Source organism: Salmo salar, chromosome 23 (genome assembly GCF_965601325.2).
Source record: "Salmo salar chromosome 23, fSalSal1, whole genome shotgun sequence".
NCBI lineage: Eukaryota > Metazoa > Chordata > Actinopteri > Salmoniformes > Salmonidae > Salmo > Salmo salar.
The window spans coordinates 5,204,592-5,223,970 of record NC_138313.1 but is presented as its reverse complement, the minus strand read 5'-3'; the positions used below and the strand labels follow the sequence as shown (position 1 = coordinate 5,223,970).

The following is a 19,379-nucleotide window of genomic DNA, read 5'->3' as shown; positions in this document are numbered from 1 at the left end:
TGTGCCTCTGCTTGCCCTTTGAGGTCTAGGCCGGGTTACTGTATCACTTTGGGTTACTGGGGACACTTTGTGACAACTGGTGATATAAAAAGGGCTTTCTAAATCAATTTGATTTATTGATTGATTGATACAATGACCTCCTCACAACACCAATGTGATTCAGGCATGGACAATTTACCTTAAAGGCCTCCCTGCGTTGGTACTCCAGTTTTGCTATCTTCTCTCCTACCCAGCTGGGGATATCTGGGATCGCTACGTGAATGATGTACTTCAGCAGGATGGCAAAGTGCTGAGAGAGAGCGAGCAAGACAGAACGTTATAACATTTAAAAGACCAGTCTGGTCAGGCTGTTTGAGTTAGCAGGCCAAGCCAGAGAGCTGTTCACCTGTGAGCTGTTTACTGGCTGCAGTGCTGTGTTGTGTTTATTTAGTATGTTGAGACTCTCCTATTCTGTCGTCCCCCCCCCCCCCCCCCCTTTACACCTCACCACCAGCAGTGTGACAGAGTGGTGGAGATGTCCAGAGATCATGTAACACTTGAGCTTTCTTACAGGTACGTACAGTCTCTGGCTGGGAGTAGGGTTCACATCACTCACCACCCATCTGCCCTGTCAACAACCACAGAAGTAGCCAGGAATGATCCGCCTCATTTCACACTTTATCATTTTTACTGCTATGGGCACTTAGTTGAATAGCTGAAAGCTGCCTCGGAGGAGGATACATTTCATTGAGGTAGCTGTGGTTAGCTTTTAAAATAGTATTGCCTGTTTCTAAGCTTTCATAGGGGCTTAAGACACACCTGCTGCTGACTAGTGAGCAAGACTAGCTACATGGTAGATACCGTTGTAACGGAAATCCCTTCTCTGGGATGTAAAACAACTTTGACATCTTTACTTACGAAAGATTTAAAATGTATGTCATATTTATTATTATGACTTAATTTTTATCTCATCTGAAAGCCTGCTAGTATACTGCACACTGAGGACGGCTTGATGCCAAAACGCATTGGTGCAGCTGCAGGTCATAATAAACGTTTGAAATGTGTCTTTTGGAAGACGCTACTATGACTACAGCTCACCGAGGTTACTTTTAAAGAGACAAGTCTATATGGCCTGCTGGGCTGCTGTCAGTTTGAGAGGTTGAGCTGCTCTGAGATCAGTTGTCTAGCCATATATCCTCACCTCAATTATTAGAAGACGTCAATCAAATCTGACTCTGGATCAGTGCTGAGAGTTAGTCTACCACCTACAAAATCCCTATTTAGGCATTAGCTGATGTCAGGTGTGTAACTGTAGTAGAGTCTGTACTTCGAGGATGACAATGGAGATGATGGCCATCTCAGGGCTGAGCCAGGGGAAGAGTCGCTGCAGCTGACCACACTGACCAATCAGGTAACAGTTGACTATGATGGCGATTAGACCCATGGCTTCCATTGCTGTCTGCAGAGAGAGAGAGAGACACACACACACACACAACAGACAGGCTTACTGTATGTACATACAGTATAACACAGAACCTCATGCTTTCAAAGCTTACACAAGGTAAATTCATGATTAGGTTTATATGAAAGGACAGGGCTCTGTTTATGAAATATTAGTGCTGGGCTGCAACAAAAGTCTATGAACACTGGCCTTCCATAATCAGAGTCCCCCGTTCACACTGCCGGTCTTAGGACTGTCCTTTAGTCCTACCCGTCACTGGCCCTTAGTCCAACCTGTCCCTGTCCTACTTGTCATTGTCCCTCAGTCCTACCGTCCTGTCCCTCTGTCTTACCTGTCCCGTCGCTCAGTACCATGTTCCACTGTCCGTCCCTCAGTCCTTCCTGTCCCTCAGTCCTACCTTCAACTGTCCGTCCCTCAGTTATACCTGTCCCTCAGTCCTACCTGCCACTGTCCCTCAGTTCTACCTGACACTGTCCCTCAGTCCTACCTGTCCTGTCCTTTAGTCCTATCTGTCACTGTCCCTTAGTCCTACCTGTCATTGTCCTACTTGTCATTGTCCCTCAGTTCTACCGCCCTGTCCCTCAGTCCTACTTGTCATGTCCCTCAGTCCTACTTGTCCTGTCCTACCTGTCGCTCAGTCTTACCTGTGACTCAGTCCTACTTTCAACTGTCCGTCCCTCAGTTATACCTGTCCCTCAGCCCTACCTGCCACTGTCCCTCAGTCCTACCTGCCACTGTCCCTCAGTCCTACCCGTCCTGTCCCTCAGTCCAACCTGCCAGTGTCCTACCTGCCACTGTCCCTCAGTCCTACCTGTCGCACAGTCTTACCTGTCCCTCAGTCCTACCTGCCACTGTCCCTCAGTTCTACCTGACACTGTCCCTCAGTCCTACCTGTCCTGTCCTTTAGTCCTATCTGTCACTGTCCCTTAGTCCTACCTGTCATGGTCCTACTTGTCATTGTCCCTCAGTTCTACCGCCCTGTCCCTCAGTCCTACTTGTCATGTCCCTCAGTCCTACCTGTCGCTCAGTCTTACCTGTGACTCAGTCCTACTTTCAACTGTCCGTCCCTCAGTTATACCTGTCCCTCAGTCCTACCTGCCACTGTCCCTCAGTCCTACCTGCCACTGTCCCTCAGTCCTACCCGTCCTGTCCCTCAGTCCAACCTGCCAGTGTCCTACCTGCCACTGTCCCTCAGTCCTACCTGTCGCACAGTCTTACCTGTCCCGCAGTCCTACCTGTCACTGTCCCTTAGTCCTACCTGTCCTTGTCCCTCAGTTCTACTTGTCATTGTCCCTCAGTCCAACCGCCCTGTCCCTCAGTCCGTTCCCACAGTCCTACTTGTCCTGTCCCTCAGTGCTACCTGTCCTGTCCCTCAGTGCTACCTGTCCCTACTTCCTATCTTCCACTGTCCCTCAGACCTACCTGTCGCTCAGTCTTATCTGTCCCTCAGTCCTACTTGTCATTGTCCCTCAGTACTACTTGTCATGTCCCTCAGTACTACCTGTCCAACAGTCCTACCTGTCCCTAAGTCCTACCTGCCACTGTCCCTCAGTCCTACCTGTCCCTCAGTCTTACCTGTCCCTCAGTCCTACCTTCAATTGTCCATCCCTCAGTTCTACCTGTCCCTCAGTCATACCTGCCTCTGTCCCTCAGTTCTACCTATCCCTCAGTCCTACCTTCCACTGTCTGTCCCTCAGTCCTACCTGTTACTCAGTCCTACCTGCCACTGTCCCTTAGTCCTACCTGTCACTGTCCCTCATTCCTACCTGTCAGTGTCCCTCAGTCCTACCATCCTGTCTTCCTGTCCCGCAGTCCTACTTGTCCCTTCCCTCAGTCCTACTTGTCCTGTCCCTCAGTCCTACTTGTCCTGTCCCTCAGTCCTACCTGCCACTGTCCCTTAGTCCTACCTGTTGCTCAGTCTTACCTGTCCATGTCCCTTAGTCTTACCTGTCCCTCAGTCCTACCTGCCACTCTCCCTCAGTTCTACTTGCCACTGTCCCTCAGTCCTACCTGCCAGTGTCCCTCAGTCCTACCTGCCAGTGTCCCTCAGTCCTACCTGCCAGTGTCCCTCAGTCCTACCTGCCAGTGTCCCTCAGTCCTACCTGCCAGTGTCCCTCAGTCCTACCTGTACTTCAGTCCTACCTGCCACTGTCCTTCAGTCCTACCTGTTGCTCAGTCTTACATGTCCATGTCCCTTAGTCTTACCTGTCCCTCAGTCCTACCTGCCACTCTCCCTCAGTTCTACTTGCCACTGTCCCTCAGTCCTACCTGCCAGTGTCCCTCAGTCCTGCCTGCCAGTGTCCCTCAGTCCTACCTGCCAGTGTCCCTCAGTCCTACCTGCCAGTGTCCCTCAGTCCTACCTGCCTCTGTCCCTCAGTCCTACCTGTACTTCAGTCCTACCTGCCACTGTCCTTCAGTCCTACCTGCCACTGTCCTTCAGTCCTACCTGCCACTCTCCCTTAGTCCTACCTGTTGCTCAGTCTTACCTGTCCATGTCCCTCAGTCATACCTGCCACTGTCCCTCAGTTCTACTTTCCACTGTCCCTCAGTCCTACCTGTCCCTCAGTCCTACCTGCCAGTGTCCCTCAGTCCTACCTGCCAGTGTCCCTCAGTCCTACCTGCCAGTGTCCCTCAGTCCTACCAGCCAGTGTCCCTCAGTCCTACCTGTACTTCAGTCCTACCTGCCACTGTCCTTCAGTCCTACCTGTTGCTCAGTCTTACATGTCCATGTCCCTTAGTCTTACCTGTCCCTCAGTCCTACCTGCCACTCTCCCTCAGTTCTACTTGCCACTGTCCCTCAGTCCTACCTGCCAGTGTCCCTCAGTCCTGCCTGCCAGTGTCCCTCAGTCCTACCTGCCAGTGTCCCTCAGTCCTACCTGCCAGTGTCCCTCAGTCCTACCTGCCTCTGTCCCTCAGTCCTACCTGTACTTCAGTCCTACCTGCCACTGTCCTTCAGTCCTACCTGCCACTGTCCTTCAGTCCTACCTGCCACTCTCCCTTAGTCCTACCTGTTGCTCAGTCTTACCTGTCCATGTCCCTCAGTCTTACCTGTCCCTCAGTCATACCTGCCACTGTCCCTCAGTTCTACTTTCCACTGTCCCTCAGTCCTACCTGTCCCTCAGTCCTACCTGCCAGTGTCCCTCAGTCCTACCTGCCAGTGTCCCTCAGTTCTACCCGTCCTGTCCCTCAGTCCTACCTGCCAGTTTCCCTCACTCCTACCTGCCAGTGTCCCTCAGTTCTACCTGCCTCTGTCCCTCAGTCCTACCTGTACTTCAGTCCTACCTGCCACTGTCCTTCAGTCCTACCTGCCACTGTTCCTCAGTCCTACCTGTACTTCAGTCCTACCTGCCACTGTCCTTCAGTCCTAACTGCCACTAAGTATCATTTCTACTTTTTTTAAGTTCTTTCAATTCGACATATATTAAGTGAGCTTGAACAGACTGTTCTACCTGCCACTGTCCGATGCTCTCCACCCTCTGACCAAAGGGCCTCTGTAGGCCGGTACAGAGCTTTAAGGCGTCGCTGCGGATCTCTATGATGTTGTTAATGAGAGCACACATAGCCGCCAAGGGGAAGGCTGAGGAGAAGAGAACCACATAGCCAAACTGGACAAACATCTCCTGGTAGTCCTGGAAGGTGTCCTGGAAGGGACAAAATACACAACAGACACTGTCAGCACCGTGACATGGATAGATGATTATCACAGTGTTTAATATCTTTATTGTTTCAGTAAGGGCCAGAACAGAAGTTGTGTAAATGCAGTTGTACCTGTATGGGAAGTTAGCTAGTCATGGCTAACTTTGCCTCGCACAGTGACGTCAAAAGACCTAAAATAATATCTTACTGATTCTGAGTGCATAGTGCAAGATACAGATACCATGTATTTACATTTCTTGGTGGTAATACATACTGTATCTGCACTGTAGGGTTGTTCCCCGATAAGAGTGGCTTTTCCCTTTTATATTTTAATACGAAATTGTGCACCAATATATTGCATTTTAAAAGCCAGTTATATTAGGGGCCTCCCGAGTAGCGCAGTGATTTAAGGCACTGCATCGCAGTGCTAGCTGTGCCACTAGAGATCCTGGTTCGAGTTCAGCCTCTGTCGCAGCCGGCCGCAACCGGGAGACCCATGGGGCAATGCACAATTGGCCCAGCGTCATCCGGGTTAGGGGAGGGTTTGGCCGACAGGGATGTCCTTGTCCCATCGCGCTCTAGCGACTCCTGTGGTGGGCCAGGCATCCACGCTGACACGGGCGGGCATTGTGTCAAGAAGCAGTGCGGCTTGGTTGGGTTGTGTTTTGTTTAGGGGGACGTAGGGCTCTCGACCTTCGCCTCTCCGAGTCCGTACGGGAGTGGCAGCAACGAGACAAGACTAACTACCAATCGGAAACCATGAAATTGGGGAGAAAAAAAAGGGGTAAAATATGAAAAAATTATCAGCCAGTTATATTAAATTAAGTGCCTTTTAATATAGACCACATGGAGATTTCAATAAATCAGATTTTTTTATATAAATAAAGACTTGCTAAAGTGCTGAAATTCAGCATTTTGACATGCCCCTCCGTGCACCCTCTGACTTATAGGAAGATTTTAACCCACTTAACCAACCTTTCTCAAAGTTTTCACCATTAGTAGCTAGGTTTCCATCCAATTGGTGACAGATTTTAATGTGCATATTCTAAAATTTGCATAAAAATAATATGCACATTTTCCCACCAGATATGTGTTTCTATCAAATATGTGTTTCTATCAAAAAAGGCTTTGCGTGATGATGTAGTGCACTTAAAAAATACCCTTTGAAGTAAAATGGGTAAAACTCTACTGATGGTTTTCTCACAAAAATGTTGCACTATATAGCATGTGTGCCCACTCTGGTATTGGGACTTGTGCTCTAGCCAACAGCTCTTAGATACAGTGCGGGTAGGATAGCCTACATGATGACATTATTATGGAGAAAGATGATTTTTATTTGTCAAACGCTAGCCATGCAACGATGATCATGTCACCAGAATAAGACGCTCAATATTTATTGGAAAGGAGCATCAAGCTCATCACCTTGCACTTTCACCACCCTGTGAAGTTCATCATAATGTATTTAATCTGTAGCCTAATAAACTGCATGCTTTCCCGACGAGTCGTAGTGGGAGGATCACACAACATGTAATCGTGTGACTCCAAGTATGGTTGTTATATCAATATTTGTGCATAAAAGCTTTTCCACCTATATTTCTTGCACAATTCATTTTACCATCTAGCATATTTTGTTTTATCGACATTTGGAAAGTTTACTGACACATTTTCTGTTTCCATAAGGCCTGTCGTTACATTTTTTATCCGGCGTACTTTACTCGCATAAAAATGTTGGCTGGAAACCTGGTTAGTATATAGCCCTAGCTATTTTGTTGCTTTGACAAAGTCATTTCTGAAGATCATTTATTTCATGTGATTTGGGATTCATTTACGTTTGTCCCTCATTTTAAGGTCAACCCTGTTATGTGAACTGAACTCACAATTTAACATTGTGAAACTATATTTTTTAAATGATTTATTTCAAAACAAACATTTAACATCTAATAGTCAAATAATAGTGTAATTAGATTTGTTTTGGTGTTTTGTGGTGGAAAACTGAGCGGATCGAGCATAACACGTTAACCCTGTTACCCATAGATGGAAAGGCTAGAAATGTTTTAACAATGAAATTTTTTTTGGCACACAACAAGTTTCCATTCCCTCTGTCAGAAGAGGATTTATGGCTGAGTTAAGACGAAAACGTCAACCCTGTTACTTTATTTGGAACTTAATAGGTACTTACTATAGTCTTTTTTTTATTTATTTAACCTCTTGATGGGAAAATGTGTTCTTTATGACAGAATGTTAAAATTAGGTTAAATCATTTTAATTTGTTTTACCAAGTTACACTTCTCAAAGGGCACCAAATTGGTGGAACGGCCATGTAATTACATTCAAGTTAGCTAAGTAGTCAATAATATAACTAGAAGTGTTCCCCACAAGGTAAACATAGAACCCACCCATACCATCCCAGAATCCCAACAACATACAGGGAGGGAATAGAGTTCAGAGCTGAAATCACTTTAGGCATCCAATGACAGATTGTGAAGGACACTAGACAGGGTGTTTTGGAGTATCGTATAGACATTTCAGTCGGCGCATTGTGCCAACAGAAACAAACATCTCTCTAGTAAGAAGAAGGGGGGGGGGGGGTGTGTGCCTTATGATTAACGTTTTGTGGTGAAATCATAACAACATACAGGAACTCAAGTCCTTTTGTTCACCTGACCTATAATTCCTTACAATCAAATGCCGAACGCATTATCTACCTACCAAGAGAATTCTCTTCGATTATAATCACAGCCGTGTATACCCCCCCAACCAGACACCTCGACGGCCCTGAAAGAACCTCACTGGACTCAATGTAAACTGGAAACCATATATCCTGAGGCTGCATTTATTGTAGCTGGGGATTTTAACAAAGTTAATCTGAAAACAAAGCTCCCTAAATTCTATCAGCATATCGAATGCGTGACTCGAGCTGGCAGCATTCTGGATCATTGCAACTCTAACTTCCGCGACGCATACAAAGCCTCCTTTCGGCAAATCTGACCACGACTCCATTTTGTTGCTCCCTGCCTATAGACAGAAACTAAAACAGGAAACGCCCGTGCATAGGTCTGTTCAACGCTGGTCCGACCAATCGGATTCCGCGCTTCAAGATTGCTTCGATCACGTGGACTGGGATATGTTCCAGATAGCCTCAGACACCAACACTGATGTAAACGCTGACTCGGTGAGCGAGTTCATTAGCAAGTGCATCGGTGATGTTGTACCCACGGTGACTGTTAAAACCTTCCCTAACCAAAAACCGTGGATTGATGGCAGCATTCGCGCAAAACTGAAAGTGCGAACCACTGCTTTTAATCATGGCAAGGTGACCAGAAACATGACCGAATGCAAACAGTGTAGCTACTCCCTCCGCAAGGCAATCAAACAAGCTAAGCATCAGTATAGAGACAAAGTAGAGTCGGAATTCAACGGCTCAAACTCGAGACGTATGTGGCGGGGTCTACAGTCAATCACGGATTACAAAAAGAAAACCAGCCCTGTCGCGGACACCAACGTCTTGCTCCCAGACAAATTAAACAACTTCTTTACTCACTTTGAGGACAAGACAATGCTACTGACACAGCCCACTACCAAAACCTGTGGGCTCTCCTTCACCGTGGCCAATGTGAGTAAAATATTTAAACGTGTTAACCCTCCCAAGGCTGCCGGCCCAGACGGCATCCCTAGCCGCGTCCTCAGAGCATGCGCAGACCAGCTGGCTGGTGTGTTTACGGACATATTCAATCAATCCCTATCCCAATCTGCTGTGCCCACAGGCTTCAAGAGGGCCACCATTGTTCCTGTTCCCAAGAAAGCTAAGGTAACTGAGCTAAACGACTATCGCACCGTAGCACTCACTTCCTTCATCATGAAGTGCTTTGAGAGACTAGTCAAGGATCATATCACCTCCACCCTATCTGATACCCTAGACCCACTCCAATTTGCTTACCGGCCACAATAGGTCCACAGACGACGCAATCGCAATCACACTGCACACTGTCCTAACCCATCTGGACAAGAGGAATACCTATGTAAGAATGCTGTTCATGGACTACAGCTCAGCATTTAACACCATAGTACCCTCCAAACTCGTCATTAAGCTCGAGACCCTGGGTCTCGACCCCGCCCTGTGCAGCTGGGTCCTGGACTTTCTGACGGGCCGCCCCCAGGTGGTGAGGGACTGAAAAACAGCTTCTATCTTAAGGCCATCAGACTGTTAAACAGCCATCACTAACATTGATTGAGTGGCTGCTGCCAACATACAGACTCAAATCTCTAGCCACTTTAATCATTCATAATTGGATGTAATAAATGTATCACTAGTCACTTTAAACAATACCACTTTATATAATGTTTACATACCCTACATTACTCATCTCATATGTATATACTGTACTCTATACCATCTACTGCATCTTGCCTATGCTGCACGGCCATCGCTCATCCATATATTTATATGTACATATTCTTATTCATCCCTTTACACTTGTGTGTATAAGGTAGTTGTTGTGAAATTGTTAGATATTACTGCACTGTCGGAAGTAGAAGCAAAAGCATTTCGCTACACTCGCATAAACTTCTGATAGCCACGTGTATGTGACCAATAAAATTTGATGAAGGCATGACCTGAGTAAGTATGGGGTAAATCAAGGTCCATGGTAACAGGAGTCCATGCTCAGCAAGCACTTGATGAGCTACACATGGCAAGCTACGTTACTCAGTATGGCAACGCAAATAGAACTACAGCACTGATGGGGTTTGCTTCTCTAGTTGGTTTAAGCCCCATAGATATGGGATGATGGAATTGTCTATTTAGAGAGTTGGCATTGTTGACATAGTTCACATAGTGAGTGAGCATGTTCATTAGTTAGTTTGTGTGTGTGTGCGTGTGCATGCATACATACAGTTGAAGTCAGAAGTTTACATGCACTTAGGTTGGAGTCATTAAAACTCATTTTTCAACAACTCCACAAATTTCTTGTTAACAAACTATAGTTTTGGCAAGTCGGTTAGGACATCTACTTTGTGCATGACAAGTAATTTTTCCAACAATTGTTTACAGACAGATTATTTCACTTATAATTCACTGTATCACAATTCCAGTGGGTCAGAAGTTTACATACACTAAGTTGACTGTGCCTTTAAACAGCTTGGAAAATTCCAGAAAATTATGACATGGCTTTAGAAGCTTCCGACAGGCTAATTGACATCATTTGAGTCAATTAGAGGTGTACCTGTGGATGTATTTCAAGGCCTACCTTCAAACTTAGTGCCTCTGCTTAACATTATGGGAAAATCAAAAGAAATCAGCCAAGACCTCAGAAAAAAAATTGTAAACCTCCGCAAGTCTGGTTCATCCTTGGGATCAATTTCCAAACGCCTGAAGGTACCACGTTCATCTGTACAAACAATAGTACGCAAGTATAAACACCATGGGACCACGCAGCCGTCATACCGCTCAGGAAGGAGACGCGTTCTGTCTCCTAGAGATGAACGTACTTTGGTGGGAAAAGTGCAAATAAATCCCAGAACAACAGCAAAGGACCTTGTGAAGATGCTGGAGGAAGCAGGTACAAAAGTATCTATATCTACAGTAAAACGAGTCCTATATAGACATAACTTGAAAGGCGGCTCAGCAAGGAAGAAGGTACTTCTCCAAAACCGACCACGGTTTGCAACTGCACATGGGGACAAAGATCGTACTTTTTGGAGAAATGTCCACTGGTCTGATGAGAACTGTTTGGCCATAATGACCATCGTTATGTTTGGAGGAAAAAGGGGGAGGCTTGCAAGCCGAAGAACATCTTCCCAAAAGTGAAGCACGGGGGTGGCAGCATCATGTTGAGGGGGTGCTTTGCTGCAGGAGGGACTGGTGCACTTCACAAAATAGATGGCATCATGAGGAGGAAATATTATGTGGATATATTGAAGCAACATCTCAAGACATCAGTCAGGAAGTTAAAGCTTGGTCGCAAATGGGTCTTCCAAATGGACAATGACCCCAAGCATACTTCCAAAGTTGTGGCGAAATGGCTTAAGGTCAACAAAGTCAAGGTATTGGAGTGGTCATCACAAAGCCCTGACCTCAATTCCATAGAACATTTTGGGGCAGAACTGAAAAAGCGTGTGCAAGCAAGGAGGCCTACAAACCTGACTCAGTTACACCAGCTCTGTCAGAAGGAATGAGCCAAAATTCACCAGCAGGGAATTTTTACTAGGATTAAATATCAGGAATTGTGAAAAACTGAGTTTAAATGTATTTGGCTAAGGTGTATGTAAACTTCCAACTTCAACTGTATCTATTTATGTGTGTGTGTTGTCCTACCTCATAGGTCTGCATGCAGCTCTCAATCTCAGCCTGTGCCAGAATCGTACTCTCCTGCTCCTCTGGCGGGTCGATCCACGACTCCCTCTTGGTCTCAGAGTCTAGTCTCTCCAAACTCCTCTGCCTTCTGTGATGACGCACCCTCACCGTGCTCTCCGGCCCAGAAGGCAGTGGGGCAGCCGCCACACTTTCATTGGCCGAACCACCCGTGTCCTTCATCTCATTGTCATCGGCATCATCATACGTCTCGAACACCGAGGCCGGGTCCATCCCCTTCTCCACCATGGTGGGGCTGCCATCCTCCAGGAAACTATCCTCTATTGTGGGGACGCAGCCCCCTCCAGATGACTTCCTGTCCACCTTCTCTATGAAGCTAACCTTCCTCAGCTTCAGGCCACAATCTATCAACTCCTCGTTCTCTCCCTCACTGAACCTCCCGCTGTCTCCCTCCTCCCTCTCCTCCTCGTCAGGCACCCCACATCCCCCGTTCAGATACTTCTTCTCCCTATAGAACAGCAGAAAGGTTAGGCTTCCACTTACAATAGTGTTGATTAGACTAAAGTATGTAATAATGTGAATAGGTCACACATACTCAAACAAATCAAAACATAGACTTGTCTATACTCAAAGAAACATGCCCTAAAAAAAGCTCTAATTTAACTTATTCATGAATGAATATAAGCCGTTGTGTCAGCATTACCTGCGGTCAGGCTGTCCCACCCCGGATCTGGTTCCCCTCAGGCCGTGGCCCGGTACGGCCTGGTCGGTGGGTGAAGCCTGGGCCTTTCCTGCAGCCAGCCGGCAGTACTTGAGCACGGCTGAGAGGAACAGGTCCCAGATGCCGCGCAGGGTGAGCTCACCCAGCTTGTGGCGCTCGTACAGGTAAGGCTGCAGCACCTCTTTCACGTTCTGGACAAACTGCCGGGTGATCAAAAGGGTGGCCAGCATCTGACAGGATCAAGGGTTAAATGAAGTAGAGGATCAAGGCTTAAAGGTCAGAGTTGTCATTATCTGTCACTGGGTTTGAATACCATGGGTGGAGTTTCCCATAAGTAGGCACCACATTAAACAAATAAAATGGTTAAAAAAAAGAATTCCTTTGCAGAAATACACTGAGTCTACAAAACATTAAGAACACCAGTCCATGACATAGACTGACCAGGTGAATCCAGGTGAAAGCTATGATCTCTTATTGATGTCACTTGTAAATCCACTTCAATCAGTGTAGATGAAGGGGAGGAAACAATTTATACATGGATTGTGTATGTGTGCCATTCAGAGGGGGAATGGGCAAAATATTTAAGTGCCTTTCAATGGGATATGGTAGTAGATGCGAAGCGCACCGGTTTGTGTACAGAACTGCAACGCTGCTGGGTTTTTCATGCTCAACAGTTTCCCGTGTGTATCAAGAATGGTCCACCACCCAAAAGACATCCAACCAACTTGACACAACTGTGGGAAGCATTGGAGTTAGCATCCCTGTGGAACGCTTTCGACACCTTGTAGAGTCCATGCACTGACGAATTGAGGCTGTCCTGAGGGCAAAACTCAATATTAGGAAGGTGTTCCTAATGTTTGGTATACTCAGTGTATAATATTCACTCTGTACTGTATATGATGGACTGAAAACAAACCTCTATATAAACCGCAAGCAGTTCACGCCCATTCAAATACAGTAGATACACACACTACTCTGTATACAGCCTAGTCAAATGTGCTACATCAAAACCATGACATGTAAAACTACTACTGCAGGAATAACTACAGGGCATTGTGCTCAGGCCCAGAGGTAAGACCCAGGACACAGACACAGTGTCCTTTCACTGCAAACCATGACCAAGTCAAAGCACAAACCACAGATAGCACATCTACAGACAGCCCATAGTCGTCCATCAGTTTACACAAAGGCCCACTCAGTGCTTATAATGTTCCTTAACACAAACAGAAAGTGCAGTATGAAAACATATCCCAGACATTTTTGGCTTTCAGAAATAAAACACTGAGAATATACAGTAAACACCCAAAGACAGTAATAACAGAGTGGCTGAAAGAAAGACAGAAAAGAGGACAGAGTGATGTGCCAGGCACATGACTTTCACGACACAAACCTTGTAGGACAAATGTCCAAATCCACAGGTAGTCAGACGCTATAAAACCCATAACATAACACTGCTTAACAGACATGTCAAATGCTTCAAAATGTACATCACACACAATTAACAACGAAACAGGTAGAACAAAAAACAACTGTGGGAAGCATTGGTTTTGTGTGCTATGTGTTTTGTAAATCAACATAGCATTAAGTTCTGGGTCCATACATGTTAATTAAGAGATCAAGAAATGCTAGCACGATGAGCTCCACCCTCTCTCTTTGCTAGTTACGGGCCGAACGTCCCTCCCCTTTCAAATTTCGAAAGATACTAACAACTGCGAAATCGGGATTTATCGAAAAACCCCAAACACTGGGACTACTGCTACTCTTATATTACGCATCCCATTCAGTCCTGACAGATTCTCTCATTTTACACGCATAATCTTTCCACGAGAGATTAACCTAAACATATAAAAGCTTTCTATGCAATGCCAACGATGCATAAAGATGACACAAACTACAAGCACAACAAACGAACAGACTACAACTCTAAACAAATAAGCACAGGTGAAAGTAAGGTGGTTCGGTACGGCGTCCTGGCAAAACATGAGCCTATCACAGTAGTGATAAAATCTGGCTTAATGTCAATTACACTTTTTGGTGTTTTGTGTAACAGATGTCTCTTTCCATTCATCACTGTTTGGAGGCTGGAAATATGTTACGAGTGGATGAACATGCGTGGGTAGCCTTGTAAAGGAGCCCTTTGAAGTTAGTGATTGACAATCATATGAAAACATCATGATGGGTTGTGTTTATGCCACAATAAAAGGTAATACATTTTAAAAGCTAATGACAAATCTTCACGACTAGGCCCACAGAGATCATATTGAATTAATAGAGATTCCATATGTAATTCTATGATTAGGCCCATAAAAAATATGGGGTGCTGGGCAGGTAATGTCGAGATGACTAACTCCTGACCCCACGGTGGGGGCGAAGTCGTACTTTGAACCTAAAAGAGGTCCTGATGACACAGATGGTGAAGGCCAGCAGCTGGATCTTGAGAAAGGGATATGGCAGCACATTGTCCTTCAGCTGCCTGAGAAGACTCTGGCTCAGTGAGAACACCAGTAACATCTAGGACCACACCACAAGACCAGCACCAAAGACCCACACAACACAGAGACAGATGGAGAAATAAGCAGAATGGAGAGAGAGCAACATGTGAAGAAGGTAGAGGGATTAAGGAAGGAAGACCAGGGAGGTGAAAATTGTTTGGGTAACTTTTGGAAGGAGAGGAAACATGGTGGGATTTCAGTCGCTTTTACCTCTTTCAGGCGCTCCATGTCTCTGAGGTAGAATCCAATGTAGAAAAGACTGAGATAAGAATTTACAAACTGAAACTGCAAATAAAGAAACAAAACATGTGAGTTGAAAAACTTTAGAGAGAAAGTATAAGTGTGGGTTCTGCATTTCAATCATTTGTCATGTGAAAAGTGAGTCCAATTTCCATGTAATAAGGAAGAAGATGACACCACTCACAAGAACCATTTTGATGATGAGATTTTTCTCATAGGCACTCTGGAGTCTGTAGTTTTCTGTGGGGGAAGAAATATAATGTCAGCATTCACAGTAATAATCATCATCACCTGAATAAAAAATATATATATCTAAACTCAACAAAAAAAGAAACGTCCTCTCACTGTCAACTGCGTTTATTTTCAGCAAACTTAACATTTGTAAATATTTGTATGAACATAACATTCAACAACGGAGACTGAACAAGTTCCACAGACATGTGACTAACAGAAATGGAATAATGTGTCCCTGAACAAAGGGGGGGTCAAAATCAAAAGTAACAAGTTGGCCACCAGCTGCATTAAGTACTGCAGTGCATCTCCTCCTCATGGACTGCACCAGATTTGCCAGTTCTTGCTGTGAGATGTTTTCCCACTCTTCCACCGAGGCACCTGCAAGTTCTCTAACATTTCTGGGGGAATGGCCCTAGCCCTCACACTCCGATCCAACAGGTCCCAGACGTGCTCAATGGGATTGAGATCCGGGCTCTTCGCTGGCCATGGCAGAACACTGACATTCCTGTCTTGCAGGAAATCACGCACAGAACGAGCAGTATGGTTGGTGGCATTGTCATGCTGGAGGGTCACGTCAGGATGAGCTTGCAGGAAGGGTACCACATGAGGGAGGAGGTTGTCTTCCTTGTAACGCAGGGAAGGGGCGTTGAGATTACCTGCAATGATAACAAGTTCAGTCCGATGATGTTGTGACACACCGCCCCAGACCATGACGGACCCGCCACCTCCAAATCGATCCCGCTCCAGAGTACAGGCCTCGGTGTAACGCTCATTCCTTCGACGATAAACGCGAATCTGACCATTACCCCTGGTGAGACAAAACCGGGAACTCGTCAGTGAAGAGCACTTTTTGCCAGTCCTGTCTGGTCCAGCAACGGTTTGTGCCCATAGGCGACATTGTTGCCGGTGATGTCTGGTGAGTACCTGCCTTACAACAGGCCTACAAGCCCTCAGTCCAGCCTCTCTCAGCCTATTGCGGACAGTCTGAGCACTGATGGAGGGATTGTGCGTTCCTGGTGTAACTCAGGCAGTTGTTGTTGCCATCCTGTACCTGTCCCGCAGGTGTGATGTTCGGATGTACCAATCCTGTGCAGGTGTTGTTACACGTGGTCTGCCACTGCGAGGACGATCAGCTGTCCGTCCTGTCTCCCTGTAGCGCTGTCTTAGGCGTCTCACAGTATGGACATTGCAATTTATTGCCCTGGCCACATCTGCAGTCCTCATGCCTCCTTGCAGCATGCCTAAGGCACATTCACACAGATGAGCAGGGACTCTGGGCATCTTGCTTTTGGTGTTTTTCAGAGTTAGTAGAAAGGCCTCTAGTGTCCGAAGTTTTCATAACTGCGACCTTAATTGCCTACCGTCTGTAAGTTGTTAGTGTCTTAACGACCATTCCACAGGTGCATGTTCATTAATTGTTTATGGTTCATTGAACAAGCATGGGAAACGGTGTTTAAACCCTTTACAATGAAGATCTCTGAAGTTATTTTGATTTTTACTAATTATCTTTGAAAGACAGGGTCCTGAAACAGGGACGTTTATATACGCACTACCGGTCAAAAGTTTTAGAACACCTACCCATTCAAGGGTTTTTCTTTATTGTTACAATTTTCTACATTGTAGAATAATAGTGAAGACAACAAAACTATGAAATAACACATATGGAATCATGTAGTAACCAAAAAAGTACGAAACAAATCAAAATATATTTTATATTTGAGATTATTCAAAGTAGCCACCATTTGCCTTGATGACAGCTTTGCACACTCTTGGCATTCTCTCAACCAGCTTCACCTGTAATGCTTTTCCAACAGTCTTGAAGGAGTTCCCACATATGCTGAGCACTTCCTTCATTCTGCGGTCCAACTCATCCCAAACCATCTCAATTTTGTTGAGGTTGGGGGATTGTGGAGGCCAGGTCATCTGATGCAGCACTCCACCACTCTCCTCCTTGGTAAAATAGCCCTTACACAGCCATATGTGTTATTTCATAGTTTTGATGTCTTCACTATTACTCTACAATGTAGAAAATAGTAAAGATAAAGAAAAACCCTTGAATGAGTAGGTGTTCTAAAACTTTTGACCAGTAGTATATACACTGCTCAAAAAAATAAAGGGAACACTTAAACAACACAATGTAACTCCAAGTCAATCACACTTCTGTGAAATCAAACTGTCCACTTAGGAAGCAACACTGATTGACAATAAATGTCACATGCTGTTGTGCAAATGGAATAGACAACAGGTGGAAATTATAGGCAATTAGCAAGACACCCCCAATAAAGGAGTGGTTCTGCAGGTGGGGACCACAGACCACTTCTCAGTTCCTATGCTTCCTGGTTGATGTTTTGGTCACTTTTGAATGCTGGCAGTGCTTTCACTCTAGTGGTAGCATGAGACGGAGTCTACAACCCACACAAGTGGCTCAGGTAGTGCAGCTCATCCAGGATGGCACATCAATGCGAGCTGTGGCAAGAATGTTTGCTGTGTCTGTCAGCAAAGTGTCCAGAGCATGGAGGCACTACCAGGAGACAGGCCAGTACATCAGGAGACGTGGAGGAGGCAGTAGGAGGGCAACAACCCAGCAGCAGGACTGCTACCTCCGCCTTTGTGCAAGGAGGAGCAGGAGAAGCACTGCCAGAGCCATGCAAAATGACCTCCAGCAGGCCACAAATGTGCATGTGTCTCCTCAAACGGTCAGAAACAGACTCCATGAGGGTGGTATGAGGGCCCGACGTCCACAGGTGGGGGTTGAGCTGACAGCCCAACACCGTGCAGGACGTTTGGCATTTGCCAGAGAACACCAAGATTGGCAAATTCGCCACTGGCGCCCTGTGCTCTTCACAGATGAAAGCAGGTTCACACTGAGCACGTGACAGACGTGACAGAGTCTGGAGACACCGTGGAGAACCTTCTGCTGCCTGCAACATCCTCCAGCATGACCGGTTTGGCGGTGGGTCAGTCATGGTGTGGGGTGGCATTTCTTTGGGGGGCCGCACAGCCCTCGATGTGCTCGTCAGAGGTAGCCTGACTGCCATTAGGTACCGAGATGAGATCCTCAGACCCCTTGTGAGACCATATGCTGGTGCGGTTGGCCCTGGGGTCCTCCTAATGCAAGACAATGCTAGACCTCATGTGGCTGGAGTGTGTCAGCAGTTCCTGCAAGAGTAAGGCATTGATGCTATGGACTGGCCCGCCCGTTCCCCAGACCTGAATCCAATTGAGCACATCTGGGACATCATGTCTCGCTTCATCCACCAACGCCACGTTGCACCACAGACTGTCCAGGAGTTGGCCGATGCTTTAGTCCAGGTCTGGGAGGAGATCCCTCAGGAGACCATCCGCCACCTCATCAGGAGCGTGCCCAGGCATTGTAGGGAGGTCATACAGGCACGTGGAGGCCACACACACTACTGAGCCTCATTTTGACTTGTTTTAAGGACATTACATCAAAGTTGGATCAGCCTGTAGTGTGGTTTTCCACTTTAATTTTGAGTGTGACTCCAAATCCAGACCTCCATGGGTTGATAAATTGGATTTCCATTGATTATTTTTGTGTGATTTTGTTGTCAGCACATTCAACTATGTAAAGGAAAAAGTATTTAATAAGATTATTTCTTTCATTCAGATCTAGGATGTGTTGTTTAACCTGTTGGGGCTAGGGGGCAGTATTTTCACGGCTGGATAAAAAAACGTACCCGATTTAATCTGGTTACTAATCCTACCCAGTAACTAGAATATGCATATACTTATTATATATGGATAGAAAACACCCTAAAGTTTCTAAAACTGTTTGAATGGTGTCTGTGAGTATAACAGAACTCATTTGGCAGGCAAAACCCTGAGACATTTTCTGACAGGAAGTGGATACCTGATGTGTTGAATTACCTTTAAGCCTATGCCATTGAAACACACAGGGGTTGATTAATGTTTTGGCACTTCCTATTGCTTCCACTAGATGTCACCAGCCTTTACAAAGTGTTTTGAGTCTTTTACTGTGAGATCTGACCGAACAAGAGCCATGGAACGGTGATGGCCGATTAGACTCTGGCGCGCGAGGTCATGTTGGGTACCCTCGTTCCAATACGTTATAAAAGAGAATGCATTCGTCCACCTTGAATATTATTCATGTTCTGGTTAAAAAAGGCACTAATGATTTATGCTATACAACGTTTGACATGTTTGAACGAACGTAAATATATTTTTTCCCCTCGTTCATGACGAGAAGTCCGGCTGGCTTAGATCATGTGCTAACAACACGGAGCTTTTTGGATATAAATGATGAGCTTTTTTGAACAAAACTAC

The 19,379-nt window shown here is 45.9% G+C and overlaps 1 protein-coding gene across 1 annotated transcript in view; it reads right to left on the bottom strand.

The window, feature by feature from the left end:
* Window positions 1-19,379, bottom strand: part of LOC106583966 (anoctamin-8) — a 67,043-nt gene that overhangs the window by 5,137 nt on the left and 42,527 nt on the right. Inside the window, exons 11-17 of the mRNA XM_082967892.1 lie at window positions 15,025-15,080; window positions 14,811-14,885; window positions 12,091-12,338; window positions 11,391-11,895; window positions 4,891-5,082; window positions 1,307-1,438; window positions 179-289 (exon numbers count right to left, since the gene is read on the bottom strand). Of these exons, the coding sequence (XP_082824018.1) occupies window positions 179-289; window positions 1,307-1,438; window positions 4,891-5,082; window positions 11,391-11,895; window positions 12,091-12,338; window positions 14,811-14,885; window positions 15,025-15,080 (1,319 nt within the window). The remainder of the gene's footprint in view (window positions 1-178; window positions 290-1,306; window positions 1,439-4,890; window positions 5,083-11,390; window positions 11,896-12,090; window positions 12,339-14,810; window positions 14,886-15,024; window positions 15,081-19,379) is intronic.